The sequence below is a fragment of the Bos javanicus genome, chromosome 22, assembly GCF_032452875.1.
Source record: "Bos javanicus breed banteng chromosome 22, ARS-OSU_banteng_1.0, whole genome shotgun sequence".
NCBI classification, from domain to species: Eukaryota; Metazoa; Chordata; class Mammalia; order Artiodactyla; family Bovidae; genus Bos; species Bos javanicus.
In genome coordinates this window covers 10,707,255-10,729,633 of record NC_083889.1, presented here as the reverse complement: position 1 = coordinate 10,729,633, position 22,379 = coordinate 10,707,255, and the positions used below count along the sequence as shown (strand labels likewise).

General features: G+C 44.9%; 1 protein-coding gene across 6 annotated transcripts in view; it reads right to left on the bottom strand.

Annotated features, from left to right (window-relative positions):
• Window positions 1–20,107: 20,107 nt before the first annotated feature.
• TRANK1 (tetratricopeptide repeat and ankyrin repeat containing 1) overlaps window positions 20,108–22,379 on the bottom strand; it is a 97,162-nt gene continuing 94,890 nt past the window's right edge. For all 6 annotated transcript variants that reach the window (XM_061395881.1, XM_061395880.1, XM_061395883.1 and 3 more), the window contains one exon: window positions 20,108–21,569. In XM_061395881.1, the coding sequence (XP_061251865.1) occupies window positions 21,472–21,569 (98 nt within the window). In that variant the 3' untranslated portion in view covers window positions 20,108–21,471. The remainder of the gene's footprint in view (window positions 21,570–22,379) is intronic.

The window sequence follows — 22,379 nt, the reverse complement described above, 5'->3', positions numbered from 1 at the left end:
CTGCCTCCCAGTCACTCCTCTCTAGTAGGGAGGAGCAAATAATGAGATAGCAAGTATGGTGATAAATGGCAAGGAGAAAACAAACAAGGAGAAGGGAATGGAGGTTGGGACTGTGTTGTTTTAGGTTGGGCAAACAGGAAGGGCCTCACTGACAAGATATTTGAGCAAAAGCCTGAAGGAAGAAACTATCTTGAAATTTCTCTTGGTGGTAGGTAGCCCCTTGGCTACTTAAATATTTTCTTTTTAGAAGCCACTGCAGCCACTGTTCTTGACTCTATGATTTAGGAGTAGACAAAAGTTTCAAAACCAAAGTTTTAGGGAATTCCCTGGAGGTCCAGTGGTTAGGATTCATGCTCTCGTTGCCAAGGTCCCAGGTTCAATCTCTGTTCAGGGAAATAAAACCTCATAAGCCTCAGGCAAAAAAAAAAAAAACCCACAAAAACTGAGTTTAGAAAAAGGTTTAACTTTTGTGAAAGAGGATTCGGATGACTTGTTTTTTCTTTCTTGTAAAAGAAACAGCCCAGCAAGGTTTAATTACTGTCTACATAATCATTTATAAATTCATTAGATAAACACATTAAACACATACAAAGAACAGCTTAGCTCAAGTTATCAGATTACCTCCCAATAGTGAGGGATAAACATGATACATCTCATTGAATACTGGAAGAAACAGTTACCTGCTCACTGAACACATATTCTCTTTCTGACTTAGTAACAGACCCCAATTTTTAGCTGAACACACTGCAGCCTGGAATAAAAACTAGATTTCCTAGCCTCCCTTTGTTACTGTACCAAACTGTGGTCGGCTTGCCTACTATGCAGCAAAGCCGGTCTACTGATACCAGGTTGTGATAAAGGAAAGTACAGTGTTTATTGCAGGACACCAGCAAGGAGAATGGGCTGCTCATTATCCAATGGCTGAACTTGCTGATGTCTTTCAGACAAAGTGTTTTTAAAGGCAACATTTGGGGTGAGGGTTGCAGCTCATCGCCCTTCTTCTGATTGGTTGGTGGTGAGGTAACAGGAAATTTCAGGAATCTTAATCATCAGCATTCTGGTTCCAACCAATCTGAGATCTGTGTGCTTGTGGTCAACATATGGTCACCATTCTCCATTTGGGTGCGGGGGGGGGCCTTGGTTTCTGCAGAGCAATGCAAAGATATGCAGCAGATTGTTATGTATATTCCTTGAGGAGGAATGAGGACTGTTTTGTAGTGAACTACTGCTTAACCTATCCTTAGTGTTGTTGCTTGACTGCCTTGGCTTCTGCATGCCCTCACTTCCCTCATTAGTAATTGCTTGAGTCTGCTCTTTGGAACTCAGGAAACTCCTAGGAGACTAATGCCTTTTTCAAGGAACAGGGGGCACAGAGGGGCTTTTGTACCCCAAAAGGCCCTGCAGGCACCTGCTCAATATTACCTTCTCCTACCTTTTCTTTCAGACTCCTCCAGCCTGAGAGGTCTAGGGGCAGGATAAGAAAGGGAATAAAACTTCAGAAAGGAACTTGGCAGGTGAACTCCATCTTAGTGGGGAGTTCAGACAGCTTCACTGTCTGCCTCTCAACCCTCACCTCCTGCCAGTTCCCCAGGGAGGCTACAGGCTCCCGCTAGTGCAAATTCCTTGCTTTGTCTTGGCCACCGTCTCTTTCCATCCACTGTTCCATCTGCCCCATGCAGCCCTTACTCAAGCATCATCTCCTCACCCTAAGTAAACTGCAATGCACCTAACAAGTCCTAACTATTCTGTCCTCCCTACCAGCGGAAGATAGGAAAGTAAGGTGTTAAAATGGCTGCATCGTGATCAATCTGGATCCCCTTCAGTAATAACAACTGGCACAGTTAGTGACACATTCCATCCAGCTGGTGATTCCTATCAACCTTAAAGTCAGCCAAAATGCCTTGGTCGGCTTGGGCAGACTCATCACGTACGACTCAAGTCCACTCTGGTAGACTTCTTTCAACAAGGAAGAAGTCAGGGAATTCCCAGGCAGTCTAGTGGTTGGGGGCTTCCCAGGTGGCACTAGTGGTAAAGAATCTTCCTGCCAATGCAGGAGACTTAAGAGGAGTGGGTTCAATCCCTGGGTTAGGAAGATCCGCTAGTGGAGGTGATGGAATTCCAGTTGAGCTATTTCAAATCCTGAAAGATGATGCTGTGAAAATGCTGCACTCAATATGCCAGCAAATTTGGAAAACTCAGCAGTGGCCACAGGACTGGAAAAGGTCAGTTTGCATTCCAATCCCAAAGAAAGGCAATGCCAAAGAATGCTCAAACTACCGCACAATTGTATTCATCTCACATGCTACTAAAGTAATGCTCAAAATTCTCCAAGCCAGGCGTCAGCAATATGTGAACCATGAACTTCCAGATGTTCCAGCTGGTTTTAGAAAAGGTAGAGGAACCAGAGATCAAATTGCCAACATCCGCTGGATCATGGGAAAATGAAGAGAGTTCCAGAAAAACATCTATTTCTGCTTTATTGACTATACCAAAGCCTTTGACTGTGTGGATCACAATAAACTGTGGAAACTTCTGAAAGAGATGGGAATACCAGACCACCTGACCTGCCTCTTGAGAAACCTATATGCAGGTCAGGAAGCAACAGTTAGAACTGGACATGGAACAACAGACAGGTTCCACATAGGAAAAGGTGTACATCAAGGCTGTATATTGTCACCCTGCTTATTTAACTTCTGTGCAGAGTACATCATGAGAAACACTGGGCTGGAAGAAGCACAAGCTGGAATCAAGATTGCTGGGAGAAATATCAATAACTTTAGATATGCAGATGATACCACCTTTATGGCAGAAAGTGAAGAGGAACTAAAAAACCTCTTGATGAAAGTGAAAGAGGAGAGTGAAAAAGTTGGCTTAAAGCTCAACATTCAGAAAACTAACATCATGGCATCTGGACCCATCACTTCATGGCAAATAGATGGGGAAACAGTGGAAACAGTGTCAGACTTTATTTTTTTGAGCTCCAAAATCACTTCAGATGGTGATTGCAGTCATGAAATTAAAAGACGCTTACTCCTTGGAAGGAAAGTTATGATCAACCTAAAGCAGAGACATTACTTTGCCAACAAAGGTCCATCTAGTCAAGGCTATGGTTTTTCCAGTGGTCATGTATGGATGTAAAAGTTGGACTGTGAAGAAAGCTGAGTGCCGAAGAATTGATGCTTTTGAACTGTGGTGTTGGAGAAGACTCTTGAGAGTCCCTTGGACTGCAAGGAGATCCAACCAGTCCATTCTAAAGGAGATCAGTCCTGGGTGTTCATTGGAAGGACTGATGCTAAAGCTGAAACTGCAGTACTTTGGCCACCTCATGCGAAGAGTTGACTCGTTGGAAAAGACCCTGATGCTGGAAGGGATTGGGGGCAGGAGGAGAAGGGGACGACAGAGGATGAGATGGCTGGATGGCATCACTGACTCGATGGACATGAGTTTGAATGAACTCCGGGAGTTGGTGATGGACAGGGAGGGCTGGCGTGCTGCGATTCATGGGGTCGCAAAGAGTCGGACATGACTGAGCAACTGAACTGAACTGAACTGAACTGAACATATGAAGAAGTAAAATTTGGTGCCTTGCCGCACCTTCTCCATTTCCTCCAAAGACGGAACACAGAAAGGTGCTGACACTATGGCAGGGATCTGTAAACTTTTTTTGTAAAGAACCAGGTAATAAATATTTTTGACTTTGTGGGTATGTTGTTTAGTCGCTAAGATGTGTCCAGTTCTTTGTGACCCCATGGACTGTAGTCCGCCAGGCTCCTCTGTTCATGGAATTCTCCAGGCAAGAATACTGGAGTGGGTTACCATTTTCTTCTCCACGGCATCTTACCAATTCAGGAATCAAACTCACATCTCCTGCATTGGCAGGCAGATTCTTTACCGCTGGGCTACCTGGGAGGCCCTATGGTCTCTGTTACAACTATTCAAAAATAGCATAGGCAATATGTAAATTAATAGGCATGGTTGTATGCCAACAAACCTTTATTTATACAGATTGACAATGAGCCAGATTTGACTGTGCCATTCATAGAGTCTGCAGATCTTGCCTTAGAGCAGCAACTTTCAGTTAAATACAAGAGTCAGGCAAGGTCTGTCCACTTTCTCTCTGTTTATCTTTGAGGACAGCGTTCATATCTTGGATGAGTTTCTGTCCTTTATATTAAGATGAACAGAAAGAATTTATTTGAGGCCAACTGAATCACTGATAAGCTTATTTTAAAGTTTTATATAAGAGAATCTGAGCCCCTAACTTCAGAATTTCCTTATCACATTCTCAGTTCTGGCGGGGTCCATACATAGGCATGAACCATGCATCGCATTTTGCAAATATGCTTGTACATATGTATGGCTTTAACTTTGTGTGCCTCCGTGTTTTTTTTTTTTTTTTTAAGTTTTTATTGAATTTGTTACAATATTGCTTCTGTTTTATGTTTTGGTGTTTTGGCTGCCAGGCATGTGGGATCTTATCTCTCCCACCAGGGATCAAACCCATAACCCCTGTACTGGAACTAGACTGCCAGGGAAGTCCCCTGTGACCCAGTGTGTTTTATCCTGGAATCTTAGCACTGGCTACTATTTACTTATTATCTCTTCTTTTTTTGTTTTTTTTTGAGGACAAGCTTGGTAATTCAAGAGAGATTACACATATTTTTGTGTTTCAGTCTGTCTTTCTCAGACTTAAGCCCAGTTCTGTTTTCTAGCTTTTATACCTAATTATAGGCAGTGTTTTGAGAATGTCATGTCCTGTGATGCTTGAAATCTTGCCCTGAATCTACTACTATACCGTATGGGCAGGGGAATGTTTCGGACTTGCCCTTTATTACCATTCCACATTTGAAAATCATTTAGTAGTTTTGCAAATGAGTTTGTTTTTATTGCTACAATAGAGAAACAGTTATCTGCATCTTGTTTTCACTGCACCAAGTGCCATATTCTCGGGCATCGGGAAGGCCCAGATGGCAAGTTTAGCAGACATTGGAAATAAACGGATTTGTTTAAAAAAGCAGGAGCTTGTATCCAGGAAAAGGGGTGTTGCATTTTAGATGTATTCCTGAAATCATGTCTACACACAGCTGACACAGTTAGCTGAAACAGTGGAGAGATTATATGCATCAACATCTTCCACGGGAAATCCTGCACTTTATCCTAGGCAAGAGTTTTGAATTCTTCGTTGTTTTTTTTTTTTTTCCTGGACTTTATATACCACACTGCATGGCTTGTGGGATCTTAGTTCCCCAACCAGGGATTGAACCCTGGGCCCCAGCAGCTGAAAGCAGTGAAAGCACTGAGTCCTAACCACTAGTATATGTGTGTGTGTGTGTGTGTGTGTGTGCGCGCGCACACACGCACGCGTGCGTGCAATAAGTTACTTTCATCTTGTCCGACTCTTTGCAGCCCTATGGACTGTAGCCTGCCTGGCCCTTCTGTCCATGGGATTCTCCACTCAAGAATATTGGAGTGGGTTGCCCTGCCCTTCTCTAGTTCAGTTCAGTTCAGTCGCTCAGTCGTGTCCGACTCTTTACGACCCCATGAATCGCAGCACGCCAGGCCTCCCTGTCCATCACCAACTCCCGGAGTTCACTCAAACTCACATCCATCGAGTTAGTGATGCCCTCCAGCCATCTCATCCTCTGTCGTCCCCTTCTCCTCCTGCCCCCAATCCCTCCCAGCATGAGAGTCTTTTCCAACGAGTCAACTCTTCGCATGAGGTGGCCAAAGTACCACCAGCTTTAGCATCAGTCCTTCCAATGAACACCCAGGAATGATCTTTAGAATGGACTGGTTGGATCTCCTTGCAGTCCAAGGGACTCTCAAGAGTCTTCTCCAGCACCACAGTTCAAAAGCATCAATTCTTCGGCGCTCAGCCTTCTTCACAGTCCAACTCTCACATCCATACATGACCATGGGAAAAACCATAGCCTTGACTAGACAGACCTTTGTTGGCAAAGTAATGTCTCTGCTTTTCAACATACTATCTAGGTTGGTCATAACTTTCCTTCAAAAGAGTAAGCGTCTTTTAATTTCATGGCTGCAATCACCATCTGCAGTGATTTTGGAGCCCAGAAAAATAAAGTCTGACACTGTTTCCACTGTTTCCTCATCTATTTCCTGTGAAGTGATGGGACCAGATGCCATGATGTTAGTTTTCTGAATGTTGAGCTTTAAGCCAACTTTTGCACTCTCCTCTTTCACCCTCATCAAGAGGCTTTTTAGTTCCTCTTCACTTTCTGCCATAAAGGTGGTGTCATCTGCATATCTGAAGTTATTGATATTTCTCCCAGCAATCTTGATTCCAGCTTGTGCTTCTTCCAGCCCAGCGTTTCTCATGATGTACTCTGCATAGAAGTTAAATAAGCAGGGTGACAATATACAGCCTTGACATACTCCTTTTCCTATGTGGAACCGGTCTGTTGTTCCATGTCCAGTTCTAACTGTTTCTTCCTGACCTGCATATAGGTTTCTCAAGAGGCAGGTCAGGTGGTCTGGTATTCCCATCTCTTTTCAGAATTTTCCACAGTTTATTGTGATCCACATTGTCAAAAGGCTTTGGTATAGTCAATAAAGCAGAAATAGATGTCTTCCTGGAACTCTCTTCATTTTTCCATGATCCAGTGGATGTTGACAATTTGATCTCTGGTTCCTCTGCCTTTTCTAAAATCAGCTTGAACATCTGGAAGTTCATGGTTCACGTATTGCTGAAGCCTGGCTTGGAGAATTTTGAGCATTACTTTACTAGCATGTGAGATGAGTGCAATTGTGCGGTAGTTTGAGCATTCTTTGGCATTGCCTTTCTTTGGGATTGGAATGAAAACTGACCTTTTCCAGTCCTGTGGCCAGTGCTGAGTTTTCCAAATTTGCTGGCATATTGAGTGCAGCACTTTCACAGCATCATCTTTCAGGATTTGAAATAGCTCAACTGGAATTCCATCACCTCCATTAGCTTTGTTTGTAGTGATGCTTCCTAAGGCCCACTTGACTTCACATTCCAGGATGTCTGGCTCTAAGTGAGTGATCACACCATCGTGATTATCTGGGTCGTGAAGATGTTTTTTGTACAGTTCTTCTGTGTATTCTTGCCACCTCTTCTTAATATCTTCTGCTTCTGTTAGGTCCATACCATTTCTGTCTTTTATCAAGCCCATCTTTGCACGAAATGTTCCCTTGTTATCTCTAATTTTCTTGAAGAGATCTCTAGTCTTTCCCATTCTGTTGTTTTCCTCTATTTTTTTGCATTGATCACTGAGGAAGGCCTTCTTATCTTTCCTTGCTATTCTTTGGAACTCTGCATTCAGATGCTTACATCTTTCCTTTTCTCCTTTGCTTTTCGCTTCTCTTCTTTTCACAGCTATTTGTAAAGCCTCCCAGACAGACATTTTGCTTTTTTGCATTTCTTTTCCATGGGGATGGTCTTGATCCCTGTCTCCTGTACAATGTCACGAACCTCATTCCACAGTTCATCAGGCACTCTATTTCTCAGATCTAGTTCCTTTACATGTTAAATAATATATAAAGAACTTTTCTAGAAAAAAATTCAAATTTCTCATTCTCAGGTTTGAAATAGACATTTTACTTTAACCCTTTGGGTTTCCCTAGAGAAGGCAATGGCAACCCACTCCAGTACTCTTGCCTGGAAAATCCCATGGACGGAGGAGCCTGGTGGGCTGCAGTCCATGTGGTCGCTCAGAGTCGGACACGACTGAGTGACTTCATTTTCACTTTTTACTTTCATGCATTGGAGAAGCAAATGGCAACCCACTCCAGTGTTCTTGCCTGGAGAATCCCAGGGACGGCGGAGCCTGGTGGGCTGCCGTCTATGGGATCACACAGAGTTGGACACAACTGAAGTGACTTAGCAGCAGCAGCAGTGGCTCAGACAGTAAAGAATCTGCCTGCAATGCAGGAGACCCAGGTTCAATCTCTGGCTCAGGAAGATGCCCTGGAGAAGGGAATAGCTACCCATCCTAGTATTCTTGCTTGGAGAATCCCATAGACAGAGGAGTCCATAGACAGGCAACAATCCATGGGGTCACAAAAAGTCAGACACGACTGAGTGACTAATACTTTTTTGGTGTCCAACCCACTTGGGAGATTTAGCTCCTTCTCTGAATATTCTCAACAATCTCTACCAAAGAGGAGAAGCCCAATGCAAGAGGAGAGACAAACATTTTTGAACCATCAGTCAGGAGCTTTTGTAGAGGGACACCGCTTTTAAGCCCAGAACTCTGTGAGGTAGGGTCATTCTTGCCATTTTTCTGAGGATGTCTCCTGTTCTTAAACACTTGAGCAAGCTGAGAGTCGGAGAGCTTAAGAAACTCACCCAAGGTCACTGCTGCTGCTGCTGCTAAGTCGCTTCAGTTGTGTTCGACTCTGTGCGACCCCATAGATGGCAGCCCACCAGGCTTCCCCGTCCCTGGGATTCTCCAGGCAAGAACACTGGAGTGGGTTGCCATTTCCTTCTCCAATGCATGAAAGTGAAAAGTGAAAGTGAAGTCGCTCAGTCGTGTCCAACCCTCAGCAACCCCATGGACTGCAGCCCACCAGGCTCCTCCGTCCATGGGATTTTCCAGGCAAAAGTACTGGAGTGGGGTGCCATTGCCTTCTCCGACCCAAGGTCACACAATAGCCTAATAAATTGCAGAGGCAGAATTGGAACCCGGGTCTGTCTGATTGCAGCACACATCCACCATACCTTGCTGGCCTGATCAATGTATCCATTTATTCATCCAATGAATAACCACTGAGCACTTTGGGGGTATTTGCTATGTTCAGTCTGCACCAGAGCCTGAGGACACAAAGATCATGAAAAACAATGAAGAGGGACTGCCACCAGGGTACAATACATTTCCGATAAGATTGATGTGACCTCCTCCAGGTCAGAATCCCGCCAATTCATAATTTAAGTTTAAAAATTAAGAGTAACCATATCCTTCTGAAAGACAGTCCCATGGTTGTATCTTCCTAAAAGATGTAGCATTGACTAATTAGATCGTAACCCTGAAGTATAAGCGTACACAGACTGTTGACATCATGTCAGAGAAGTCATCTGACTCATGAATTTAAGTAATTTCTCAAACCAATTTAGTTCTTTAAAAATCTAGATTACCTTTGACTTTCTATTAACCACCATATGAGACCTAATTCTAGAGTCCTGTTAGTGTAGAACTCACCAGACTGTGATGATATATAAAGTCACTATTTCCTAGTCTCTAACTTCGGTGTCATTATTCTTTCAATGTAGTCTTGAACTTTTTTTTTTTTAATGCTTAAAAGTTGAAAGTTCATTCTATAACCTTGATAGAACATCTTTAGTTTCCAACAGCAGTTCTAGTTACTTAAGGGATGATTATATTATTTCTTTCCCTTGAATCTTCATGGCTATATGAAGTCTTTCATAGAATCCTAAAAGTGGTAAAGAAAGCAGTATTATATACATTGCAACTCTAAATGTTTTAAATGTAAATAGTGAAGATTCTAGTAAAAGCAGTAAATGTGAATCTGTCTGTGCTGGAACAAGTGACTAGGGTATCATTTCACACAGTCAGAAAGATCGTTTGCTTATTTGTTTTCAAAAAGCAAGTAGGATGGAAACTCTCCAGACGTCCAGTGTTTAGTACTCGGCACTTTCACTGCTGAGTGACCAGTTTCGATCCCTAGCTGGGGAACTAAGTTCCTGAAAGCTGCACACGTGGCTCCCCACCCCCCACCACAAAACAAAAACAAAAACAGAATGAATAAGCAAAATAAATTTTAAAAATAAATAAAAAAAACAGGTAGGAGGTTTGACAGTGAAGATGTGAAATCTGATCATCACTGCATAAGCAATCTACTGACCCCTGATGCTCAAGAATTGTCTGTTTTGAAATTTTCAAACAGATGGCAGGAAGTCATCTATACCTTTATGATTCTCAAACTAAGCAGTGACAGAATCACAGTTACAGGTAAACCAAATTTTCCCCACTTGCCCCAGAATAAGTCATATGTTCCAGTGTGAAAATAACTGATTATTAATTAATGGTTGAAGAAAAGGACTAAGGCTCTAGGGCTTCCCTGGTGCCTCAGACTGTAAAGAATCTGCCTGCAGTGCAGGAGACTCAGGTTCAGTCTCTGCATTGGGAAGATCCCCTGGAGGGGAAATGGCAACCCACTCCAGTATTCTGGATACAGTATTCTAATATCCTCTTGCCTAGGAATCCCATGGACAGAGGAGCCTGGAGGGCTGTAGTCCATGGGGTCACAAAGAGTCGGACACAACTGAAGCAACTAACACTTAAATTTCACTTTACACTGGTGCGTGACTCAATTTTGAACTCCTTATACCAAGGACAGAAGTGGTATGGACCTAACAGAATCAGAAGATATTAAGAAGAGATGGTAAGAATACACAGAGGAACCAGAGTTGGTGATGGACAGGGAAGCCTGGTGTGCTGCAGCCCATGGGGTTGCAAAGAGTTGGATGTGACTCAGCGACTAAACTAACTGAACTGACAGCAAAAACAAAAGTAAATATCTTGTAATATCAATCACAGTAGTCAGGACAAAATTATGCCTAGAGGCAAAGCAGAGAGGGATATTGCCAAAAGCCATTACCAAATGACAGTACAGGAAGTCTTGTAAAATCAGTGAGACACACAAGAGGAAAGAGTAGTCTATATGATGTGTGTGTGCACATAATAAAAGTTTCTTCAACTTAGATTGGGACAAAACACTGCAAAATACAATCTCACTCTTGACCCAAGCATGGCACATTCACAAGAGAAAAGATCTCAATGACTTTCATGTACCAGGATGAGAGATTGTTTGGGCAGCTTTGTTATAAACTGGAAAACAAGTGTTGAACCAGGGTTGATGGAACATCAGCCACACATGAAGCAAAAAAAGAGTATATCTGTATAGTTCAGGGCCTGTTCCTGCAGGCCAATCCATACACAACTTTATTGGTAGAAGACAGGCAGTGACTGACCATCAGCATGCCCTCTGGTCGCTGTATCTGGAGGGAGCCAGTGAAAATGACTAACATGATCAATTCACGGTGACTTAACCTCCACTCTCTGGGCATGCAGTGGGAAGAAATGGGCAACAAGACTCTGCTTAGCATGGTTTGTATGAATCACATTCAAGTAAGATCACAGTCAAGAAGTCCGTTTCCATTAAATTATGGAGAGGAGGATGAGGTTATAAAAATGTATTTTTTTCTTGTAACTAATATGTAAGGAAAGACCTCTCCTGTCATTCCAAGTGGGCTTCCCAAGTGGCATTTGTGGTAAAGAAACTGTTAATGTAGGAGGCATGAGACTTGGATTTGATCCCTGTATCAGGAAAATTCCCTGGAGAAGGGCATGGCAACCCACTCCAGTATTCTTGCCTAGAGAATCCCACGGACAGAGGACCCTGGCAGGCTACAGTCCATAGGGTTGCACAGAGTCGGACACAACTGAAGCAACTTAGCACATGATTCCAAGTGGCAAATGGCAGTGACATTTTCAGTATTTTAGAGATGGTTGAGCTTCTAGCCTCAAAGCTAATGTATCACAATCATAAATACCCAAAATAAGATATCAGGGGAATTCCCTGGAGGTCCAGGTGGTTAGCACTCTGCACTTCTACTGCAGGGAGCGCAGGTTTTATCCTTGGTTGGGGAACTAAGATCCCACATGCCACATGGTGTGGCCAAAAAAAAAAAAGATATCAGAATTTCACAAGGAGGTTGAACTCTGGTATAAAAGCTTCTAATCATCAAGTAGGAATTTTTTTCTCAATGTTTTCTTCATTCATCAGAGAAAGAAGTCATTATATTATCAGTCAGGTTGACAAGTCACATTCAAACACTGCACCAGACCATGAAGAAACTGTCTCAGAGGCCAAGTCAGTCAAGGGCAGGACAGGGCTGTAGGCAGTGTTCCACTCCAGGTTCAAACATTCACCCTTCTGGGCTCCCCGGGCAGTGAAACTGTTGACCTAGCAGCCTCGAAAGATAGCCTTCAGTAAGAAATTGCTCCAATATCCAAACCAACTAATGAAGCTATCAGACACCTGCTGGTGTCCTCTGCTCCTAAAATTATGATTTAGTAGAAGCAAAGAGTTAGAGAAGAAAACAACGAGGGAGTTATGATGGCCAATTATTGAAGCTGACAGATACCCTGGTGGTGGAAAAAAACACTCTTCTCCTAGGTGATCTAAAACTATTGTTATTAATCTTGACTTTTTAATGTCATGCTTTGTAACATTTGAAAGTTGTGATGATTTTTTTTGAACTAAAGTTGGTAAATGGTGTGATCTAAATTCCCATGGGTTGTTTAAATTTAAAAACAGAATAAATTATCAAATAAGCATATTAAAAACAAACAAAAAGCGATGGAAACATAGCTCTTTTTGCAGTACAAAAGCAGGGCAGGGCAGTCATGGCCGAGTCTGAAGAGCCATTGTTCTGTGAGGAGTTCTGGTCTTTGTTTTTCACACTCACACAGAACCTTCTCAGTTTGAAATCTCAAGAATTTTGCAAGTGTTCCATGAATCTTTAGACCATCCCACTTACACTGCAAGTGGGTGGAGAACAGGAGACCCAGGGAAGTGAAAGAGCCTCTTCTGTGTCAGAGACGAGAATAAGGATGAAAAAAAAATGTCCTTAACTTTGTTCTGGTTCATTTTTAATAATGTCATTTGTGAAACATTTTAGCAACAATAAAATCAGAAAGAAAAAAAAAACAAAACCCTCCAATCATCCCTCAGTTTCAGAGAAGGTAGAAAATGTAGATTTTGGTAAAGCTATTTTCAGGAAAGCATTTAAAAAGCACAATTATCTAACAAAGCAAAACTGATAATTATATAATTCCACAGCATTTGGCAGCAGGATGGCTTTTGTTTCAAGGAACGGGTGGGATTCATTGGATGCCTTCATGTCTGCAGAGCTTGGTGCTTCAGACTGCTAGAGATCTCTGGTGCAAAACAAGGTTAACATCAGTCAAAGGTCTTGCAGGAACAGACACTATTTATCTTCGTCTTTGGGAAAACAAAAGTTGAAAAGTACAAATGGAAATTACTGGTAATGAAAAAGTCAAGATATGGTTGAAAGAATGCTGTCTCTGAAAAATGAAAGCAAATGACATATAATCAGAGACAGAAGACTTGACTCCCAGAAAGGTGGCACCTCCTACACCTTGAACTTTAAGAGGGGATCAGCAGGTCTTTGGAAGAGGTGTTGAGACAAGAGGATGTGATGGAGAAATGATGAGCACACCAGGGAAACTGAGGCCGCAGGCGTGAAGGAGATGTTCTGTGAGAAACAGCAGAAAAGACGAAAGAGAGGCAGAAGGCAGAGCTCAAAGGACAGCATTTATTATCCACCCCCTGCCCCCGCCAGCCAGTTGTCCAAGCTCCTCCAGCACCAGCAGCATCCTAGTTGACCAGATGACTAAAGACTTTGGTCCCCTTTGCTCAGTCAAAACTTTTATCCCAGGCTGTGCTCTCTGTGACTTGACAACTGAGGCAAATGGTCCAACCAAACTTCTTCTTCCTTAAGATATTGATGCCTTTGTGCTGTGTGCTCAGCTGCATCTGATTCTTTGCAACCCTTTTGACTGTAGCCCACCTGGCTCCTCCGTCCACGGGATTTTCCAGGCAAGAATACTGGGGTGGATTGCCATTTCCTCCTCCAGGGGATCTTCTCAGCCCAGGAATCAAACCCATGTTTCTTGAACTGGCAGGTGGATTCTTTACCAGTAGCACCACCTGGGTTACCTCTTCTTCAAGAGTTTCTCACAAAGCTAATGCCTCAATCCAGTCCTGTGGGCTAAATTGTATCACCCCACTGCTAAATTCATAGGTTAAAATCCTAATTCCTAGTATCTCAAAATGTGACTGTGTTTGGAGATAGGGTCTTTAAAGTGGTGATCAGGTTAAATGAGGTCATTAGGTTGGACCCTAATTCAGTAGAATCGGTTTCCTTATAGGAAGTGGAAATTTGGACACAGAGTTCCACAGAGGGAAGATCGTGTGTAGACACTGGGAAAAGACGGCCATCTGCAAGCCAAGAAGCGAGGCCTCAGGAAAGACCAAACTGCTAACAGCTTCATCTCAGCGGTAGAGCCACCAGAACCAAGAAAATATACTTCTGTTGTGTAAGCACCCCTCAGCAGACCTGGTTATCATTAGTGGGGAGACAGCCCTAGTCACGAAGGCCTCTAATTCTCCTCTCCTTAAGCCAAACATACTGTCCCCTCCCCGCTACATAGAACTCCCTCTACCTCTCCCTGACGACCCCATCCCACTCACCTACTCCCATCACTGCAGGCTGAAAAAAAAGGAGGTGTGGACCCTTCAGATTGCAGGCTCTCACTTGACTTTTTAAAATATCTCCTATAAAAAGGGTAGGCAAAACAGTGTTTGTCCCTTGGCAAAGACTGCTTCTCAGATATATTTGCGGATTGCAGTTCACTTGAACTGAACTGCGGTGGCTTCGTTCCACCTGGACACCCCCAAGCAGCCTGTGCATTTTTTTTCCTTTGAGTTAAACACAAAGAAGGAACAGAAGGAACAAGAAATTCAGCCACATGCACCTTCTTTCATGTCCTGACTCCTCTACACACACACACACATATGCACACACACACACGCACACACATACACACACACACACACACACACGTGTATCCTGCCTATTCACAGCTGGGCCTGGGGATAGGCCATGTTTCCTCCTCCAGCAGTCAGCCTGACAGACTAACATCTCCAGAGTCTACTTTTGTTCTAAATAGGATTTCTACTTCTTTAAAAAATTTATTTGAAAATCCTTGATAGGAGGAAGATTAGAGTTCTTCCGGAAAGTGTTTCTGTTACAAACCCAGACCTCCTTGAAAACTCTAACCTCCTTGAAAACTCTTCCTTTTGATGAGCTGAGAGAATTGACGATCAAGGTCAGCCATCTCTCAGTTAGGTCTGAGGACTCCGATGTTTGGACTTCCTATCTCCAGGAAGACAGATGGCATCTTCTCACTTTGGTCCAGCTGTTCAGCCATCTCACAGCCTCCTCAGGGAAGCTGGGGGTGAGGGGGTGGGGGGGTGGAGATAAACTCTGACCCAGAAGCTTTGAATAAAAGAGAAAAACTCACCAACCTTGTCTGTTCAGATTCCTCCTCTGTGCAGTCAGGAACATTCCAGGTGCGAGGCTCTTTCCCTCCCGCGGTTGTGACTGACCCTGTATTGTCCCCGGGAGTTCCGCTCCTGGGCCAACGCGACCAGAGACATGGTGGGAAAGAAGCCCTGAAGCTATCAGCTAGGAAAAGGGTCTTTGTGAGCAGTGATTTAAAAAAACAAACAGGTGCTCCCCAACTCCCCACTGCCAAATAACCACCTGCAAAGTGAGCAGTCAAAATAGTCAAAGGATTCCAGAAAACTGGAAACACGCTGACATCTATGTGAAGGAAAACTGAAACGGGGAGGAAATTGGTGGAATAGAAAATGGAAGAAAAGTGTTTTTTATCCCAAGAGAACTACCACCCTGTCTATCTTTGTACAATTGAAGCAAACTTACCTGTGATCCCCACAGGCTAGTGCTGGAGAGGTGAGTCCTGAGGGGCGGGGCTACATGGAGCTCTCACAGCCTCAGTTTTCACCTGTATAATGGGTGTGATCCCGACACCTGCCTCACGGGGTCGCTGTGGGTACTCACTCGCCCCTATGAACAGCAGGGAGGTACTCACTGCACAACAGCTGTTACAGTGGTTGTTTGCATCGTGTCAAGCTCCAGTGGGGCTTCCCTTGTGGCTCAGTTAGTAAAGAATCCACTGCAATGAGGGAGACCTGGGTTCGACCCTTGGGTTGGGAAGATCCCCTGGAGAAGGGAAAGGCTATCCACTCCAGTATTCTGGCCTGGAAAATTCCATGTACTGCATAGTCCTTGGGGTCGCAAAGAGTCGGACACGACTGAGCGACTTTCACTTTCACTTTTCAAGCTTCATAGCTAGATGAGCGCATCTTCGAAGCTCAGGAAAGAAGCCAGGGAAGGTAGCAGGAAGATGTCATCGGTTGGGAGACTCAAGGGTAAGGATGCTCTCGGGAAGTATACCTGCGCCAAGATTACTAAGAGGCCGTAGCAGGGTCAGGTGATAAAGTTCAAGGTGTAACTGATGGATGACCTTAGAAGCTGAGGTGCCCTCTGGCTGGAGATGCACACCAGTTGGATGGGGGTTAGCTGGATAAACAGCCCAGGACAGAGCTAGACCTATGGGACCTCAAGGGGTGTCTCCAAGAGGATCCTTTCCTACCGGATTATCATAGCCTCTTTTTTTTTTTAGATTTTTTGACATGAACCATTTTTTAAAAACCTTCATTGAATTTCTTACAATGTTGCTTCCGTTTTATGTTTTGGCCCCAAGACATGTGGGATCTTAGCTCCTCCACCAGGGATGGAACCCACACCCCCTGCACTGGAAGGTGAGGTCTTAACCACTGGAACGCCAGGGAGATCCCTATCATCACCTCTTAATATCACTTTGTAAGCACATGAGTGGACCGAGCATGCTCCTCTCTGACCACCTCTTTGAGCAACAAGTGTGTGCCCTCCTGTTCCTGTTTTCATCTCCAAAAATATCTTTACTGTTCTTTGTGACCACACATAGACTCCAAACTATTTTTAAAATCCCAAGTTTTACAGAGTACTCAAGATTACCACCAGCAGCAACTTGGAATTAAATTTTATTTTTGTTTGTTTTTACTAATGTGGATTGAACCATAGAGCCTCCTCTTCAGCATGAGTTTTCAGGGAACGATTGATGTCTGCATTTCTGTGCCAGCGTATTTACATCTTTCTAAAACCTGACCTATATTCAAGGTATCCATCTGAAATTTGAGTTGTCTCCAACTCTGCACTTTCCTGGAGACTCTGGAAGTGGACATTTATTTGGGTACTTCTAGGAATGTTTCTAGACTTCCTGCAACTCCAGAGACCCGGGTTCAATCCCTGGGTTGGGAAGATCCTCTGCAAAAGGAAATGGCAGCCCACTCAAGTATTCTTGCCTGGAAAATTCCATGGACTAAGGAGCCTGATAGGCTACAGTCCATGGGGTCGCAAAGAGTCGGACACGATTGAGTGACTTCACTTTCTTTTTCACAGGAATGCTTCTCTAATGGAAAGCCCCGAAAGTAGAAACGCAGATAATATACATACAATGAAATATTCTTCCGCCTTAAAAGGGAACGAAGTTCTGCAGTATGCTACACGGGTGAACCTTGAGAGCCTTATGCTGAGTGAAATAAGCCAGTCGCAGAAGGAAAAAAGCCGCAGGAGTCCACTTAATCGAGGTCCCTAGAGTGGTCAAAATCAAAGATGCAGAGTGGAATGGGGGGTTCCAAGGGCTGGGCGGAGGGGAAATGGGGAGTTGTGCAATAGGTACAGTTTCAGTTTTGCAAGGTAAGAAAGTTCTGGAGATGGTTGCACAATAGTGTGAATGTGTTTTAACACTGAAAAGTAATAAAGATGGTGAATTGCATGTTGTGTGTATTTTACAATTAAAAATGATGACAATTAAGAAACAAAAAGTAGAAATGCTGAGTCCAAAGGTGAGTCCTTTTTTAAACTTAATACTGTCAGCGTGCCCTCCAGGAAGGCTGTCCTGGTTTTGTTCCCACGGCTGTGGGTAAGCCCACCTTCCACAGCCTCATTGGCAGGAGTGTCACCAAACTTTTCTCCACCGTGATTTGGTTTTGGCAAGCAGAATGGCAAAAAAAAAAAAAAAAATTGGAAGAGGACAAACACTCTCAACTTTAAGTGTAACAAGTGTTCATCTGGAGGCTTCACTGATGGTCCAGTGGTTAGGGCTCCACACTTCCACTGCAGGGGGCGCAGGTTCCATCCCTGGTCCAGGAACTAAGATCTCCCACGCCAAGTGGCAAGGCCTCCCCTACCCCGCAGAAAAGGATGTTTATCAGCTTGGTCCCTCCAGAAGCTCCAGAGTAGCCACAAAGAAAATGCGGGCTGCAGCATTCTGCAGGGTAGGGGTAAATCTCCCAACGATGCATCTGGAAACTCAGGAGTTATTCTCGTTGTCTTCCCCCAACCCACTCCCTAACCTTAAAATGATGACTCCAAATATCACAGAGTGGCCTACATACTTGCCTGAAACAGCTGTCCTGCAGAATCACAAAAACGTGGGCTAAAAATAGCCTCAGTCTCTAAAAAGGTTGGGCCCCAGGGAACAAAGCCCTCATAGAAAAATATCTCCACTTCCATCCAGGCCACACAAAGCTGACCCAGCTCTGTCCCTGGTGCTCATCATCCTCCGTGACCACCTCTCCCTGCCCTGGAAATAGATGCCTGGCATCTTTTTGCCTTCTTGGTCCCTCGAGGGGAGGGAGGCAGGGTAGGAGGGAAGATAATGCAGTTACACCCAAGCTCCAAGCTTGTATCATTATTTCCATGTTATAAGTGCCTGCACGGGCTCAGATTTTAAATAACGTGTCTGAATGCCCACGGCCAGAATAAGTAGCCAGATTTCAAACTTAGGGCTTGCTTCCAAGATCCTGTGGTGACAGTACTCCTTTCTGAGCAGCCCATCACCCCAAAGGACTCTATCAGGCACTCAGGTCACATCCCCACTGAGGAGGGTGAGATGCTGTGTTTTAAGCAGAGAACACAGGCTCTGAGTAGGGTAGGATCCTGCAGAACTGGGAGGCAGGTTTCTCAACAACAACCCACCTAAAGAACGCCTGGTACCTTGCTGATGGCTTTCCCTCCCTCTTAGTGAGTGAGGAGACACATTTTTCTGGGTGGCAAGTGGGAGTGTGGCTCAGCTCCGTAGTCATTGGCAGGCCTGCTGTCTCTGCCATTGTAAGGTATGCGGGTCTGTCAAGTTCAACTCTAAACCTCTATGGTGTTGTGGGGGCTGCTGGATGGGGGATGGCTCCTGGTGGCCCCCACCTGCCTTGCACTCTACAGGCACAATCTCTAAAGCATGTTTAGAGGGACAGGCTCAATCGGGTAAAGACAGTCTCAGTGCCGAGGAAAGAGACTTAAGGGGTGAGGGAGAGGGGTTACCTGTCCTTTGAGTCAGGAACTTAAGGACCATCCAGGAGTGCAGATTTCTGACAATCACATAGAATCAATCTGGGAACATGTTGAAGGGATCTCAGACTCTGAGTCAGCTGGAGATAGGGCGTGTGTATGTGTGTGTGGGAGAGAGAGAGGAGGAGGTTAGGCACCGAGATGAAGCTGGTGTCATGCCTGGAGAACCCGTGAATCCCAGATTCCCGTCCTGCACAGACCCCAAAGGAGGCAGATGCATGACAAGAAATGACCAGTACACACGGCACAATGCAGCGTGCATGGTCAGTCGTGTCTGACTCTGCAGCCCCATGGACTGTAGCCCACCAGGCTCCTCTGTCTATGGGATGTCCCAACAGGAATACTGGAGTGGGTTGCCATTTCCTCCTCCAGGGATCTTCCCGACCCAGGGATTGAACTGCATTGGCAGGTGGATTCTTTACCATGGCGCCACCTGGGAAGCTACTGACACAAGGTTGCTGCTGCTGCTGCTGCTGCTAAGTCGTGTCATTCGTGTCCGACTCTTCGCAACCCCATGGACTGTAACCCACCAGGCTCCTCCATCCATGGAATCTTCCAGGCAAGAGTACTGGAGTGGGGTGCCATTGCCTTCTCCTAACACAAGGTTACGTTGTTATTAAATACTGGGCCCAAAACCTACCATACCAGATCCCTAGTCTCTAGGAGGTCACATTCCAGCCCTAGGGGCGTGTGGACTGTCTGACTAGTCCCAGACTAAATGGCTCCTTGGACAGGACCAGGATTCAAGGCTGGCTCTCCTGTCTCCCAGGGCAATGTTCTTGTTACCTATTCAGAACCCTGCCTGTGTGGAAACACCCAAAGGGAAAGAATTTACACAGGCAGGCCCTCAAGAGATGGTGCAACCAGCTGTGGGTCTTTGGGCTCCTGGATTTCTCAGTTTCAGAAAACACAGCAAGCTTCTGTCTGCATCAGTAGCCACCAGCTGACCCAACCCTCCCCCACCTAAGATGTACCAAGTTTTAAGATTTACCCCTTGAGTCTCTAAGTAAAGAGATGAGAAATAAACAAGTGGACAGATGTATGTAAGAGAAATGATTTAACTTTATAAAAATGTGATCATACAGCAAGATTTTTTTTTTCTTTTTCTTCTGGCAAATGAAGTTTATAAAAACACCTGGAATAAAAAGTAGAATCATAACCTAATAAAAATTAAAAACCTTACATTTCAAGGAAACAGAGTTATTTCAGAAAGACAATGAAGAGAAAACAAAGAGCAGCCAGAGCGGCAGCGGCACAGGGAGAGGGAAGAAGGCAGGTTCAGGGGGGATAAGGAAACAGCGACTGACTAACGTGAGCCTGACCTTTGGCACCAGGGTGGGCTCAGGACTGGGGGCAGGGAGGGCAGTGATCATGAGAGAGGCAGGTGGGCTTCCAGAAAGGGACAGACCAATGGCTCAGTGGGCAGCAGTGGCCTCCTGCAAACAGGCCCACGGTCCCCTCCTCTTCCCGGACCTGCAAGCCATGGGGCAGTGACTCACGGCCAAATCCCTATGAATTTGCCCCAGTGGGGAGCTCAGTGTGGGGAAACTCATCGGAATGTCAAGGTCAGCCAGGGCGACTTGCCACAGAGACCCAAGGAAACTAGACAGACAGGGCTACACACAAAACACTGTTTGGAATGTCTGCACCAGCCAAGACAGGGTAGAGACAACCCTGAAGAGACAGGCCGGGAACCCACCGCGGCAACATCCCCCAGCCTCTCCTTCTAGGGAGCTGGTCCTGAGGCTGGCTGCTCCCCAAGGAGATGGGGAATTCTTGACTACATTCTGAGGTAGTCTAATCGCCACTTGCACAGGTGGCTGAGAATGACCTCAACAAATGGGGGCAAGGCAGGCAGAAAAGTTTCCACGGAGAGAAAAGGCTAAAGTATATAACAGAAGAACTGTCACAGGTGGGCTTGGAGACGACCACAGTGCAGCCTGGGGTCGGGGGTGGCTGGCAGTGTGAATGGAGATAAGCAGATCTGGGGAAGGCATGGTTCTCAGGCCAGGGCAGTGGTAACACTGAGGTGAGGGGTGTACCTGCCCCTGACTGGGGTCATGCTGATGATGAGCCAGAGAACCTGGGGGCCTCGGGGGGCAGGGGGTGGGTCCCAAGGTGGGTCCCAAGGCTATGACTCTGGTCATCTGAGCTTGTTTTAGGGAGAACCAGTCCTGCTGGACTTGAACTTGGAAAAGCACTTAAGAGGCCCCTTCTCTGAGGAAGCAGTGTACCCTAAGCCACCACAGAGAGAGAAACGATAAGGATGAAAAGCAAAAGTGATGTCAGACCCCCTCATCCCGCTTTCGATGCTAATATATATTCTTTTCCTCTTCTGCCCCAGCACTTGGGATTCTAAGTCAGGAAGGAACATTCTGAAGGTTTAAGAAGCAGCAGCCATGTGGATGTTAGTGCTTCTTCTTTGCACATTTCCGAGGACGCCTTCTGGGACGGAGCTCACCAAAATCTTCCACTTCATTTTCATAAACATCTTCTTGAACGACACCTATTTAAAAAGCAGAAAAGAAAAAGCAGAATGGTGATTTTTTTCATTCTACTGTAATATATGATAACATCCTAGTAACACCTAATGTTGAAAAAAAGGAAAAAAAAGCCAGAGCTAGAGTAAACATCCTTCTCCAGAACGTTCTTTTACAGACTAGCTGCTCTGCCCTTCTTTTAGAGGCCCTTTAAATGAAAAATAAGTCCAACAAAAACCAAATTCAACCGCACCTTGAGGTGGTATCCCAGTTATGTTCTTCTGTTTGAAGCAACCACAAAAAATCAGTGTCATCAGAGACTAAAATCTAAAGATTATCGGCAGAGACCTTTGTGTCAAGTCCTTCCCAGTTTTCCCCAGCTCCAGGGTTTGGGTTTTCCAGTAGCATCTGGGTCACGAGGACTCACTGACGGGCAATCTGGGACAAGTGAAATACTAAAGGCTGGAGAAGGAAGATACTGCCAAGAGGGGGAGGCGCTCCAGACCATACAGAATTCGGCAAGAAGATTCTGTCAGGAAAGAAACCCCGGCTCACTCTATACCAGCTTTAAATTCTCTGAAGGAAGACGTATGCCAAGGTTCCCCAAAGATTTTGTTTGTTTAGTTCACAAAGTTGTTTAATATCCCCAAGCCCACAACAGTGCTAATACATTCCAGACATTCAATATATAAATACACTCATGGAATCACATGAAGGGCTTGCACAGGCAAACATTTATCAAGGGACACACTCCGCCCATCCTGGGAGTCACTGTACAGAGTACGAGTAGTAATAGAGCATCACTGGTAGCAGCTCATGAGTGGCAAAGATTTTTG